Consider the following 12,903-nt stretch of genomic DNA (forward strand, 5'->3'; position numbering starts at 1 on the left):
ACTGCGCCTGTCTGAGAACGCCGTCCTGGAGTCCTCGGGCAAACGACATTCCCGGCCACTTCTTGGGGCGGCTACCACTTTTGTCAGCAACTCTCTGAAACTGGAGTCCTCGGCTTTTTAATTTCATATCCCCCTCCTTTATAATCCTGTGTTTTCTACATTTGGATTAGGATTTTCAGAGCCTGAACCAGCAAAGTGTTAAAAATAACAGATCCAGAATTCAACAGTTGATCGTCTTACTACTAAGAGCATCTGCACTGCCCCTTCTTTACCCCACCCTGAAGTAGTTTTTGGCTTTTAAGACAGCTTATTTATGGAAATCCTAACCTAAATAAATGTAAATGCTGCTCTGTAGCTCCTCGAATCTCCTCTAAGGAGTGGGTTCCACGTATCGGCAAACTTTACTTTTCTCAGAGCTTGTTTCCAAAGGGTCCCACGTAGGAAGGAAAAAGATGAAGTTGAACTCAGAGTAGAGAGGATGTTACCTTTCTTGAGATCACGCTGAATTACTTAAGGGACCAAAGAGACACCGCTTTTACCGTGCCAGGCAAGGAATGGGCAAGAGTTCTCAAAAAAGCAAGGATTTACCCCGGGAATCTCTTGTCCAGGGTTTGGGAGATGGATGCGGTTGTTAAAAGATAGTGTTGAAGGAAAATCAACTTTAGCATTAAGAAAAAAACAAAAACAAAACAAAACACAAAACCTTCCATCTCAGGTACCTGGTCTGAGAGAAAGGAGGCAGGTTTCACCTTATCCACAGCGGTTGCAGTGCCTCTGGGGCGGAGGAAACAGATCTCGGCTTTCAGCCTAGAAGTTTGGCAAAAGTCGGAGCCCGGCAGTCCGCGCGCTGCGCGTCTCCGCCAGGAGCGCTTTTCAGGCAGTGGCAGAAGCTGGGCAACTGCACCTTGGCCCTGTGTTCTCAGCAGAAGTGCCCCCCACCCCGCACCGCTACCCCCCGACATGCACTGTGTTAGCAAACAGACTAACTGTTTGGGAAGAAGTACCTTTGGCGAACCGCGTAGGGTTGTCTGAGGGAGGGGGCCGCGGCCGGCTGGGCGCAGGAGGCAAAGCCCTGGGAGCCAGGCGCACGCAAGATGCCGGGGCCCGCGCGGGTGGCGGGCTGGAGGGGTGGGACACAGCCCGTAGCCTCCGCCAGGTCGCTCGCGGAGAGTGGGAAGAGGGCCTCGGTCGGTATCCCGCGCCCTCTCGCCTTCCCCCAGGATCCTTTCCTCTCTTCACCTCTGCAGCTCGAAGCGTCTGGTGACCCTGGCTCGGGGACTTTCGCCCGCCTTTCTGCGCTTTGGAGGCAAAAGGACGGACTTCCTGCAGTTCCAGAATCTGAGGAACCCGGCGAAAAGCCGCGGGGGCCCCGGTCCGGATTACTATCTCAAAAACTATGAGGATGGTGAGAAACTTGCTTCCAGTCTAGCGGGGTGAGGGAAGTTTGAGGAATAGGAGCGGGCACTTGATGTATGGGGTGAGGTGGGGGTGTTAGCAGATTTGGAGGAGAGCCTGGTGGAAGCTCCTCTGAAAAGCTAGTAGCTTTGGTCTAGGGGATGCGGGAGTTTGGGAATCCTGGCGTGATTGCGGGGGAGGGTGGTTGGTGGTCACCAGGTTGCCGGCCTTTCGCTGGGCGTCTGAGCTCAGAGGTCGCGAATTGGTAGCCAGAACAATTGGCAGGCCAGTTCTGTGGGGTAGAAGATGTAAAGTGTTTCTTGAGAAAATTCAGATAGGTTCTTGGGCTACTAATAGGTCAGGGTCACGTTTCATTCCTAAAATTCTAGAAAAAAGTGTCTTTCTGTTTTTATTTCTTGCTTTCCTGAGTTGAGGATAGGGGTGATACAGCTTCTTCTGAAACCCACTCTGAAGTTTTCTGGATAATCCTTTTATATTGGACCTCCTTGTTGGGAAAGGTTTGACTATCTCCACAGTGGGTTCTCCTTCAGACTGCCTAATCTTAGAGTCGCATTTTTTTTTCCTGTTTTAAAATGGGTTTATAAAGGCCAGCCTTCTTTCTTGCCAGGTTCAAATGAATTAAGTGTTGGAAGGGCTTTGAAAACTCCAAATCATATTCAAGTTCGGGAAGCCAATCTTTTTAGGTTCGAATAGTCTTCTTTTTACTAGGAAAAAATGAAAATGGTATTTAAAAGTTTTGTTTAGAGGGAATAATGTTAATATATATGAATTTTCTTTGTGGGTAGGGGACATATTTCTTTCAAATAGTCAAGATGGGAATTGGTGGGTCCCCAGCTACTGAGGCTGTGTAGGTTGTATAAAAGAGGCATTGGTGTCCATTCTTGGAAAGTTATCTCTGCCCTACTGTCCCTTTTCATAAGTGAGCCTCAGAGCTTACAGAGCTCAAAGACAGGTTCTTAGAGCTCCCTGGATTTTGTTATATCTTGTCCTTGTAAATCAGCAAAATGAGGAAATTGTATGTATGTGTTGAATGTATGTATATTCTGGGATTTCACTGAATGGAATTTTGGAGAGATGCTGGGATTTATCCCAAGGGTGACTGGGGAAAAAATTTTTTTTTTTAAAGTGCTAGAGTGGAGAAAGAGAGCGAGGCTGAGTCTTCTTGAGTTTAAAGTGTGAATGGACTTACAACATTTGTATAGGAGTATAAGGCTAGGTCTTTTTAGAGGTAAATGTCATTGCAGTAAAAATGTGGGTTGCAATAGATTTTGCTGTCACTCAGCATAAAATGCAGAAAGGTTAAAGATAATCCCGAACAGCAGTTCTGATGGTAATTTGACCTAGGGCCTTAGAGCTCCCAGGGTCACTGTCAGCTCTGTGATCAGACATGCAAAGGGAGAATATTAATGGTTTTCCTAATGAAACAGCTCTTCTTCGAATCCATGTCGACTACTACTTCTTTGGCTTGTGAAAAAATGTTTAAGAGCCCCAAGAACCGCTGGGGGGAGAAGGGGAGAAAGGACCATTATAAATGACAGGAATTGGTCTTTTTCTCCCAAACTTGTACCTAGGATTATATTACCAGTTCACTGAGAACACGAGATCCACTTAAAATGAAGGATACAATTTGTTTCCCTTTGTGAAGGGAGAAAGTGGGCATCATGGGGAGATAGGAAATTGGTAGAAGGCTGTGCCCCATTAAATTTCATGGAATTAAAAAAAATTCAGAGTGACTCTTAATCTCACAAAACAAACTGAGGGTTGCCGGGGGGAGGGGGTTGGGGAGAAGGGGGTGGGATTATGGACATTGGGGAGGGTATGTGATTTGGTGAGTGCTGTGAAGTGTGTAAACCTGGTGATTCACAGACCTGGGGATAAAAATATATGTATATAAAAAATATATGATTATAAAAAATAAAAAATTAAAAAAAAAATAAAAAAAAATAAAAAAATAAAAAAAAAATTCAGAAATGGAAAAGATCTAAGAGGTCATCTTCGATCTTTCCAATACTTCAGGGGCCAGTACAGGATCATTCCATGTGGAATCCTTTTCTTGTTTTGTCCAACCTGGTTTTAAATATCTCTAGGAATGTAGTTTTTACCACACTTGTGGGACAGAGTTCTGTCCCATAGGTTTTTGCCAGCATATTCTTATCATTCTTATCTTGAATTCTCCTTTTATAAATATTCTCCCAAATAGTTACGATTCTTTCTTTTTTTTTTTTCTTTTTTTGCATTTTTTAAATATCTATCTCAAAATAATTTGTCTTTGGTGTGAGTGACAGCTTCAAAAAAAAAAAAAGGTTTTTTCATAGCTGTTTTTTATCTAGACTACCTGGATTTAATTCTTTTAAAACTTTCTTTAAAGTCTGTACTTCCAGACACTAATCTGCTTTATTGCTTTTAGCTGAACTCCTTTTGATTTATGTCTCCCTGGTAATAAGATGCTCTGAACTATATCAGTATTTAAGGCCTTAGCAGAGTTAAAGAGAGTAGGAATGCCCTGTTTTTGCCCTTTGATGCTCACATATCCTTAAATCACCCATATTGTCTTTGTTCTTTATGTTGCATTACAGAATTTAAGGCAAAAATATTTTTGGTATAGTCTGAGCAATTTTGCAAACATTATACTTCAGTTTTCACTTTTCATCCAGTGATAATTATCATCATCATCATCATGAACATCTTAAACATAATTAGGTCTTCTTAGTAAATGGCCCTGTAATAGGCACTTGGGCACAAGCACCTTATTAAAAACAAGATGTATTGACTTAAACATAATACAGAGTAATAGCATACATTTTGAGTAATAAGATACACTTATTGGCACATTATGAAATTGAATGCTATAGTGAAGGGAATATGGAATTTGGACTTAGAAAGCCTGTATTGTAGGCCTTGCTCCATCACTTAGGATTATGTGGCCCTGGGCTTGCTGCTTCTCTATAGCATATAGATGATGATAATACCTGCTGTGCATTGCTTCTGTGAGGCTTTTAGGAAGTAATGTATATAAAATATTTTGTCAGTTACAAAGCACTATGTAAAGGCTAAGGATCTTACATTTATTAAGAGCAATTTAAGAAAATTTGTAACATCTTATATTTTGAAGTGGGATTAAGAAGTGAATAAAATTCAATGAGACAAGTTTAAACAGAAGAAAGGAGATAGAATTAGGGAATTGTCTGAGAGGTTTAAGGGAATGTTGGGAGAATTGTCTTTAAGGAATGGAGATGCAAAACATAGGGTGGCTTACTTTTTTTGTGGTAATGAGAGAAGAGACATATTTTTAGTTTTCTTATATGCTAACAATGAAATGAACCAACAGTTCTAGCTTAGGTAAAATACAATATGGTTAATTCATATTGCTACTTTGATGTGATATGTGGTTGTTCCCCCCTGAATGAATAGTGCAATTAAGAAGGCATGTGGCTTCTATTTTCCACATACTTTTTAAGCTTTAGTGCAAACTACATTTTCTCTTAACTTTCTAAAACTACACTTTCTGTATCACTTTAGGAGAGTCTCTGGTTACTCTTTTAATACAGTTATCTATTCCACTCTACGCATTTCTATTCATATTCTACTCTAGGCAGGCATCTTGAATTTCATACAAACATGGTGATGGTGGAAGAAATAAAAATAGAATTGTTTTTCAAACCTTGGAATCTTACTGTTTGCCTTACCTTTTGGTACACCATTTATTATGCACATCAAAAGCCAACTTGATATTTCTAAAATATCATATTCATTATATCACTCTTTTGCCCAGAAATTTCGATTATTTTTGGATTGCTTACAGAAAATGTCCAAGCTCCTCAACTTGGCTTACAATTTTGTATCCTATGTTTTCATATACTTTTTATTACAGTCCTACTTGATTTTCACTCTTTGTAAAGCACCATCATTATCTCAACCCCTTACCTTTGTTCAGCCACATATCTCTGCTTTGAATGCCTTTCTTCTGGCTCTGTTCAAGTCTCACCCACTACCTAATTCCTGAAGGCCCATTGCAAATGCCCCTTATTTTCTCAAGGCCTTTCTTTCCTGAGCCTATGATTGCATGGTGATCTCTTCTTTCTCTGTATTGTTGTAAATTTTACTCTTTAGGTTGTTTCCGTCTGCCTTATTTTGTTTTTTAACTTTTAACACGTATGTGAAAAGTTTTCCTTTCTGTTAAATGTTTTACTTTTTAGAAAGCATATTTTCCGTAGGAAGGGACCATATCTAATTAGTGTTTATTCCAAAATGTCTAGCATTCTATAGAGCTTCAGTAAATATTTTTGGATATTTATTGGCTTAACATTGTTAAATCTCTGGGAAAATGGAGGTGACTAATGAAGAAATGAATGAATTTGTATGTGAAGATTCTATTCATTTTTTACCTTCAATGCATAGTCTTAAAGTTCATTCTTAATGCTCATTTTAATGACAATTTTCATTATTTTAACCATGTACTCTTTATCTTATGTAATCTAAGTCATCTTGGTTTCATGCTATATGTTTAAATTTATCACCTGGTTTAAAGCCTTGCACTGGACCTATTAATAATTTTATATTGTATCTCTTTCTTCTTTGCCTTTATTTTTGCTTTTCCCTGTTAGCCTTACTTAGTTTCTATGCCTAGTTTTCTAATTCCTGATTTAATAGTGCTTTTTCACAAACTTCAGAAATTTTTTAAATCTCTCTTGTCTTGAAGATTTTCTCTTCAGAGAGCTTCTGAAATACTGAAGGATGAATGCAAGTATACTTATAAACTCTAAGGCACTCTGCAACTATTATTACTGTTCACCTTTCTTCAGGAAGTTTTCCAGTTTTAGTAGAGGTGAGGTAGTTAATTTTTCTTTCTTTCTATTTACATACCATCAGTCAAGACATAGGACATAAAAACAGCACAACCACCAAAAAACATATTTGCCTTGAACATACCCGCATTTTGTTATCTCATTTTATTTAAAATAAAAGGTTTTATAAAGATTCTTGAAATTTTGGGGCGCCTGGGTAGCTCAGTGGGTTAAAGCCTCTGCCTTCTGCTCAGGTCATGATCCCAGGGTCTTGGGATGGAGCCCGCATCCGGACTCTCTGCTCAGCAGGGAACCTGCTTCCCCCCAACCCGCCTGCCTCTCTGCCTACTTGTGATCTCTGTCTGTCAAATAAATTAAAAAAAAAATCGTTATTAAAAAAAATAGGTTCTTGAAATTTAGTTACATTTGTAAGTATTTATTGATTACCTACCCTGTTCAGTTTCATGCTAGACAAAGAATGGCAGAATATCAAATAAATAAATGGTAGTGCTCCAAATCACCATTAGAACACAGTAATAATTGCTATAGGCAAGATCTAATCAGTGTTAAAATAAATAGGTGAGGAGTGCCTGGCTGGCTCAGTTGGTTGGGCATCCAATTCTTGGTTTCAGCTCATGTTGTGAACTTGGGGTCCTGGGATCAAGCCCCATGTGGGGCTCGGTGCTCACAGGGGAGTCTGCTTGAGGATTCTCTCTCCCCCCCCATTGCTCACATTCTCTCTCTCTCTGAAATAAATAAATCTTAAAAAAAAAATAGCTAAGACCTTAATGTAAAATGGATATTTGCATAGCCTCAAAGCATCTCTCTCATAATATTAATGAATTGTGGTGGTGGTTTCGGCTTTTGTCCACAAATTCTTTGATACTTCTCTTCCTTTTAAGTGTAGGCTGCATTTAATGATTTGTTTCTAAAGAAGAGAATCTGTACAGGGGATAACACTAACCTTATAGTGGAGAAACTGACAGAACTGCCATTACAGCAAAGTGATCAAGCTTAACATGAGCAGATAAATCATGTGGATAATCATGTATTCCCTGATGTGATGTGGTGAGAAGGCACATCACCTTTTTGATATTCTTTGGAAGAATCCCTGACTCTGTAATTATGAGAAAACACTAGCCAAACCAAACCGAAAGACATTCTACAGAATAACTGACCTGTGCCCTTCAAAAGACACTGTTTCTGCTGTCAATGAACCAATAGCTTAATTAGTGAGATAACATTTATACTGATAAAACTTAAGAGTAACTCAGAGACAATATAGCAGGAAGTGCTAAGCGAAACAGTTTGCCAGGTGTAACAGGAAAAGTAGAGATGGATATGGGCCAGATTTAGGTAGGAGTTAGGTTGGGCCTTGTTAAAGAGGTCGACTTTGGAAAGGTAGTGACAAGAAGAGAGGACATTTAACTCAAGGGAAAGAGCATGAGGACAAAGCCTAAATATGTGTTTAGGTAGTAAGAAAACCATCCTGGGGGCACCTGGGTGGCTCAGTGGGTTAAAGCCTCTGCCTTCGGCTCAGGTCATGATCCCAGGGTCCTGGGATCAAGCCCCACAACGGGCTCTCTGCTCAGCGGGGAGCCTGCTTCCTCCTCTCTCTGCCTGCCTCTCTACCTACTTGTGATCTCTGTCTGTCAAATAAATAAATAAAATCTTTAAAAAAAAAAAAAAGATAAAAGAAAACCATCCTGGTCACATAGAAGACACATGTTAAGAACTATCTTAGTTCATGTTGGCAGAGCTATGTTATATTTTTTAGAGGCCTATTTGTACATTTTTTTGGTTAATTCAGAAATGTTTATTATTTAAAAACATAAAAAAGTACGTGTTACAAATAATTATTTAGAGAGAAGTAAGGGAGGGGCAATGGGTGAGGGAGAGAGAATCCCAAGCAGACTTCTCGTGCTCGATCTCATGACCCTGAGATCATGACTTGAGCAAAAATAAAAAATCAGACACTCAACTGACTGAACCATCCAGGCATCCCATTAGAAATGATTTTAAGAAAAGCTCATGGTGCTAAAATTATGTCTAAATTAAGTTGTAAGAAGTTCTAATATGTTTTTGTTAGTTCCAAAATATGTAATCGAAGAAGGAAGTACATGTCTGAAGGAAAAGGTTATTTGGGTAAATCTAGATTACATTATGAGAATCTTGAATTTTAGCCATAGTAAATTGGTATTGTTCTGTAGGAAACTAGAGGCTGTTGTAAGTTCTCTTATTCTGTTGGAGAAGGGTAGGACATATTTTCAATATAGGCAGTGCCCCTTGCCCTCTCCCATTCTTCTTTTCAAAATTACTGCACACATTCACATAGTCTAGCTAAAGTACTTGATGAGGTTTGAGTTATGAAACATGATTGAAAGAGAATTCAAAATTTAATAATTAATTTGGTTCTTACATTATAGAGTATATAAAAGAAAGAAAAGGTTTTAGAACTTGTTTGATAAGTTTTGTTACCCTTCATACAGAATAAAAACAGTCAGTATTTTATAATATACATTCACTCATGAATTTACTCATTGGGCAGACATCTAGTTCCTGTTTGACACAGGCTGAGAATATGAATGAGGTCGAGGTATTAATGTCAAATTTCATACTACTGACTTCTTACCACTTCAGCCAAAAGCAGTTTCTGGAGATTTTCAGGCCAAGGATGAACTTTCAGTTTCATCATTTGGTATTTATCGATTTGTCTGCCTGCAACTTTAGAAGGATTTGATTTAATTTAATATTTTATTAAAGTGTGTCAGGAATCACCTAAAGTTTTATGTATGTCTTACTCTGCCTTTTGAAAACAAAAGGATGCATTTTCTGTAATGTTTAAAACTTGGTATAAGACTTGATGTTAGCTGAAGCTCATTGTACCTTGTGAATTTGAATAGGGTATCTCAAAAAGATATAGCTGTTCTGTCATTTAGTCATTGTGGCCATCTATAGAGTCCTGAAAGTGGTAGAGATCAGGAAACTCTGGGATCTGTTATGAGTAGAGGTGGCTTAATTAATTTCAGTGAATCAGAAAATGCAGCAAATAAACCTTATAATAATGACCACATTTGTATAAATTTATCACCTGGTCATTGGGGCCACAGACAGTTGTGTATTCCTATACAACACAATTGTTCTACTATCGCCAATACCAAATATCATTATTTCCCTTGCTAAATGAGTTTAAATTCTCTCACTTGTTCTACCAAGCCCTCCTGGTGGGATGGGTACCGCGCAGAGGAAAAGAAACTTCTTTGGTGATTCCCTGGGCCTTATCAGGCCACCAGTCACATGGTCTGGGTTCCTAGAGTCAGGAGCCTCTTCTGAGAATCCTTCATCAAAATGGATTAGATGGGGGCGCCTAGGTGGCTCAGGTCTGAAGCCTCTGTCTTCAGCTCAGGTCATGATCCCAGGGTCCTGGAATCGAGCCCTGCATAGGGCTCTCTGCTCAGCAGAGAAGCTCTGCTTCCTCCTCTCTCTCTCTCTGCCTGCCTCTCTGCCTACTCATGATCTCTGTCAAATAAATAAATAAAATCTTTTTAAAAAATGGATTATATGTTAAGAATCTTAGCTTCAGTGCTTCTTAGTGCCTTAATCAAGCTTTTAGTTGTCTCAGTCGGTGAGACAGTTGGATTGGGAACACTGAGGTAGGGGTGTGTGTGTGTGTGTGTGTGTGTGTGTGTGTGTATGTGTGTATGTGTGTATGAGAGAATATATGAGCACGAGAGAATTTGGTGTGTTTTACTTTTTGCATTTGTCTGTGGATGGTGATGTAATCAGAGTAAATACATATTTCTAGATTAGTGCCTAGTATTGTGCAAGGTATAGTTACCTTGTTGATCTCTGCTGTCCTTTGGTTTCATGATTTGATGGAGTGAAATTCAGTTCTGTCAGTTTTCTTCACTTTAGTGTAGCAAAAAACAGTGTAATTTTGCACAATTTAATAACAGACTTTTTTTTAATAATAAACTTTTGATTATCAACTATATGCCAAGCTTAGTGTTAACTGTTGGGGCACCAAGAGGCATAAAGCATAAACCGCAGTCTCAAACTACTCTGGTCTTTATATTTGTAGAATTTCACAATTATCTCCAGTATTATCTTTCTACTTCAGTCAGATTAATCTTTGTTTAGTCCTTCTATTTTGTTTATATCATCCACCTTGAACATTCATCCTCCCTCTTGAATTCAAAATTTTACTTGTCCTTCAAAGCTCTGCCTGTCTCCTCTCCTACTAAACCTGCTAAGCCAATCCTCATCCACCCCTCCTCATTCTCTAAATTTTTCTGAGATTCTTCTCTGAATACTCGATCTAATTTAGTCCAAGTGCCCCAGAATTTATGCTTGATTGACTTAAGTGGACATAATTTTTGTCTCTAGGAATTTACAATCAAAACAGACTGGCATTGACACACATAAAAATCCTTACAGAGATCACACTGCATGGAACAGACACTTTAAATCAAGCAAAATATTTATGTTATTTAGAAACCTTAATACATGTGTTTTGCTTTTTATATGGCAAAGAATAAAGAGTAAAAAAAATATAAGCTGCATATAGAAAAGATGGGGTATATGTCTGTATCTATATGTTTGTATTGAGGATGTTGTATTGTTAGGGGTAAACCACTACCTTATTTTCACTTGCTCTGGAAAGGCAAAAATTCCTTTAAGGAAGGTGAGACTAGAAAGCTGGGAAAAGATAAATTGCTTAGATTTGGGGCATAATTTCTGAAATAAGAATGGATGTTTTTCTGTAGCTTAATATTAGTCATAATGTAATAATAATATTACTTAACATTATAGAGTTATAGAGTTATATAGCCAAATACTATTTTAAGCAATTTACATGCACTGGTACATTTAATTCTTTTATCAATTCCATGAGAAAAGTTCTGTTTTCTCCACTTGACAAATGGGGGAATAGACACAGAGTGGTTAAGTAACCTGTCCAAGACCACCTAGCTAATGAGTTGTAGAGCAGACACTCAATGACATCAGTCATTAAGCCTGCAGACTTAAATATCTTTTCAGACACAGAAGACATGCAAAAAATAATAAGAACAAGAGAGAATATAATCAAATGTTAAACCATGTAGAACAAGCTGTAAGGGCTATTGGAGCTGAGAGAAGGAGATTAAATGAGAGTTTGAATAGTCAGTGTATGTGCCTAGGAGGAGGGCTCCTGACCTGGCCTTAAGAGTATATAATAATAATGCTAGTAATAGCTACTGTTTGTTGACTTCTTACTGTCTTTCCATATGTTATCTCATTTAATTTTTTTAAAAAGATTTTATTTATTTATTTGACAGAGAACACAAGTAGTCAGAGAGGCAGGCAGAGAGAGAGAGAGGGAGAGAGAGAGAGAGAGGGAGAGAAGCAGGCTCTGCACTGAGCAGAGAGCCTGATGTGGGGCTTGATCCCAGGACCCTGGGATCATGACCTGGGCCGAAGGCAGAGAGGCTTTAACCCACTGAGCCACCCAGGCGCCCCTCTCATTTAATTCTTAATCTGATGAGAAATAATGTGTGTGTGTGTGTGAAGAACCAAGACTCAGAAAAGACAGGTAACTTGCTCAAGGCCATAAAGATGGGCAGTTGGTAGAACCAGGATTAGAACTCAGTCCTGTTTTTTCTTTACCGTGCTTAGGTAGAAGGATCCCATCTTTGATTTATTCATTATTTTATTTATTCATCAATTCATCTTTCTGGCACTCAAAAGCCTTATATTAAACCTGTGGAACATTAAAATGATCTGTGCCATGAGTTCAATTCCTATGAGTTTAATGAAAGTCTTGTGGGACACTAAATAGTTGCTAAGTAAAACAACACAAGAATAATCACAGGGAGACACATGAACAACTCAAAGAGATGGTTGTCACATATGACACATTGAAGGAATAGAACAACAACTCATTTAATATGGAATAGAATTTACTAGTTTCTCTGGGAAGGAGTTATATTTGGAAGTGGATACATTGAAGAGAATAATAGAAATGTATCAACAGTATTACTGATACAGAGGAAATGGCAGAATATAAAGCAGAAAATTAAGTATATATCAAAAGTTGTTGGAAAGTTATAAACAAATTCTTAGACCGTTTCAGAATTATCTTATTTTTTATTTATAAACAGAACCATGCTCAGCCTTGAGTTGTAAGCCCAGTGAAACCCTGTGAAGAGTAAAAGTAACAGATAAGGGCGCCTGGGTGGCTCAGTGGGTTAAGCCGCTGCCTTCGGCTCAGGTCATGATCTCAGGGTCCTGGGATCGAGTCCCACATCGGGCTTTCTGCTCAGCAGGGGGCCTGCTTCCTCCTCTCTCTCTCTGCCTGCCTCTCTTCCTAACTGTGATCTCTCTCTGTCAAATAAATAAATAAATAAAATCTTTAAAAGAAAAAAGTAACAGATAAGGGTGAGGTTTCAAGAGTACCCTTCCTTTCTAACCTCCTTCCCTGTCTTTCTCTTTGAATTGAGATTTTTAAATTCAAGTGAAGAACACTTTTATAGCCACTTAAAATGAAGAAACCAAGGAACGTAGAGATTTATATATTCTGCACAAAGTCTCAGGGGTGATTTAAGAAACTCTATTGTTAAGTGGCAGAGCTATGATTGGATCCAGGACACTCTCACTCTGAAGTTGGTTATTGTCACTGTCCTTATAGCATAACAGTACTACCTATGTTCCTTATTCTTCTACT

General features: G+C 38.7%; 1 protein-coding gene across 1 annotated transcript in view; it reads left to right on the forward strand.

The window, feature by feature from the left end:
- Positions 1-12,903, forward strand: part of HPSE2 (heparanase 2 (inactive)) — a 693,243-nt gene that overhangs the window by 2,192 nt on the left and 678,148 nt on the right. The window contains exon 2 of the mRNA XM_059169238.1: positions 1,248-1,405. Coding sequence (XP_059025221.1) covers positions 1,248-1,405 — 158 coding nt within the window. The remainder of the gene's footprint in view (positions 1-1,247; positions 1,406-12,903) is intronic.

The sequence above is a fragment of the Mustela lutreola genome, chromosome 4 (genome assembly GCF_030435805.1).
Source record: "Mustela lutreola isolate mMusLut2 chromosome 4, mMusLut2.pri, whole genome shotgun sequence".
Taxonomy (NCBI): Eukaryota; Metazoa; Chordata; class Mammalia; order Carnivora; family Mustelidae; genus Mustela; species Mustela lutreola.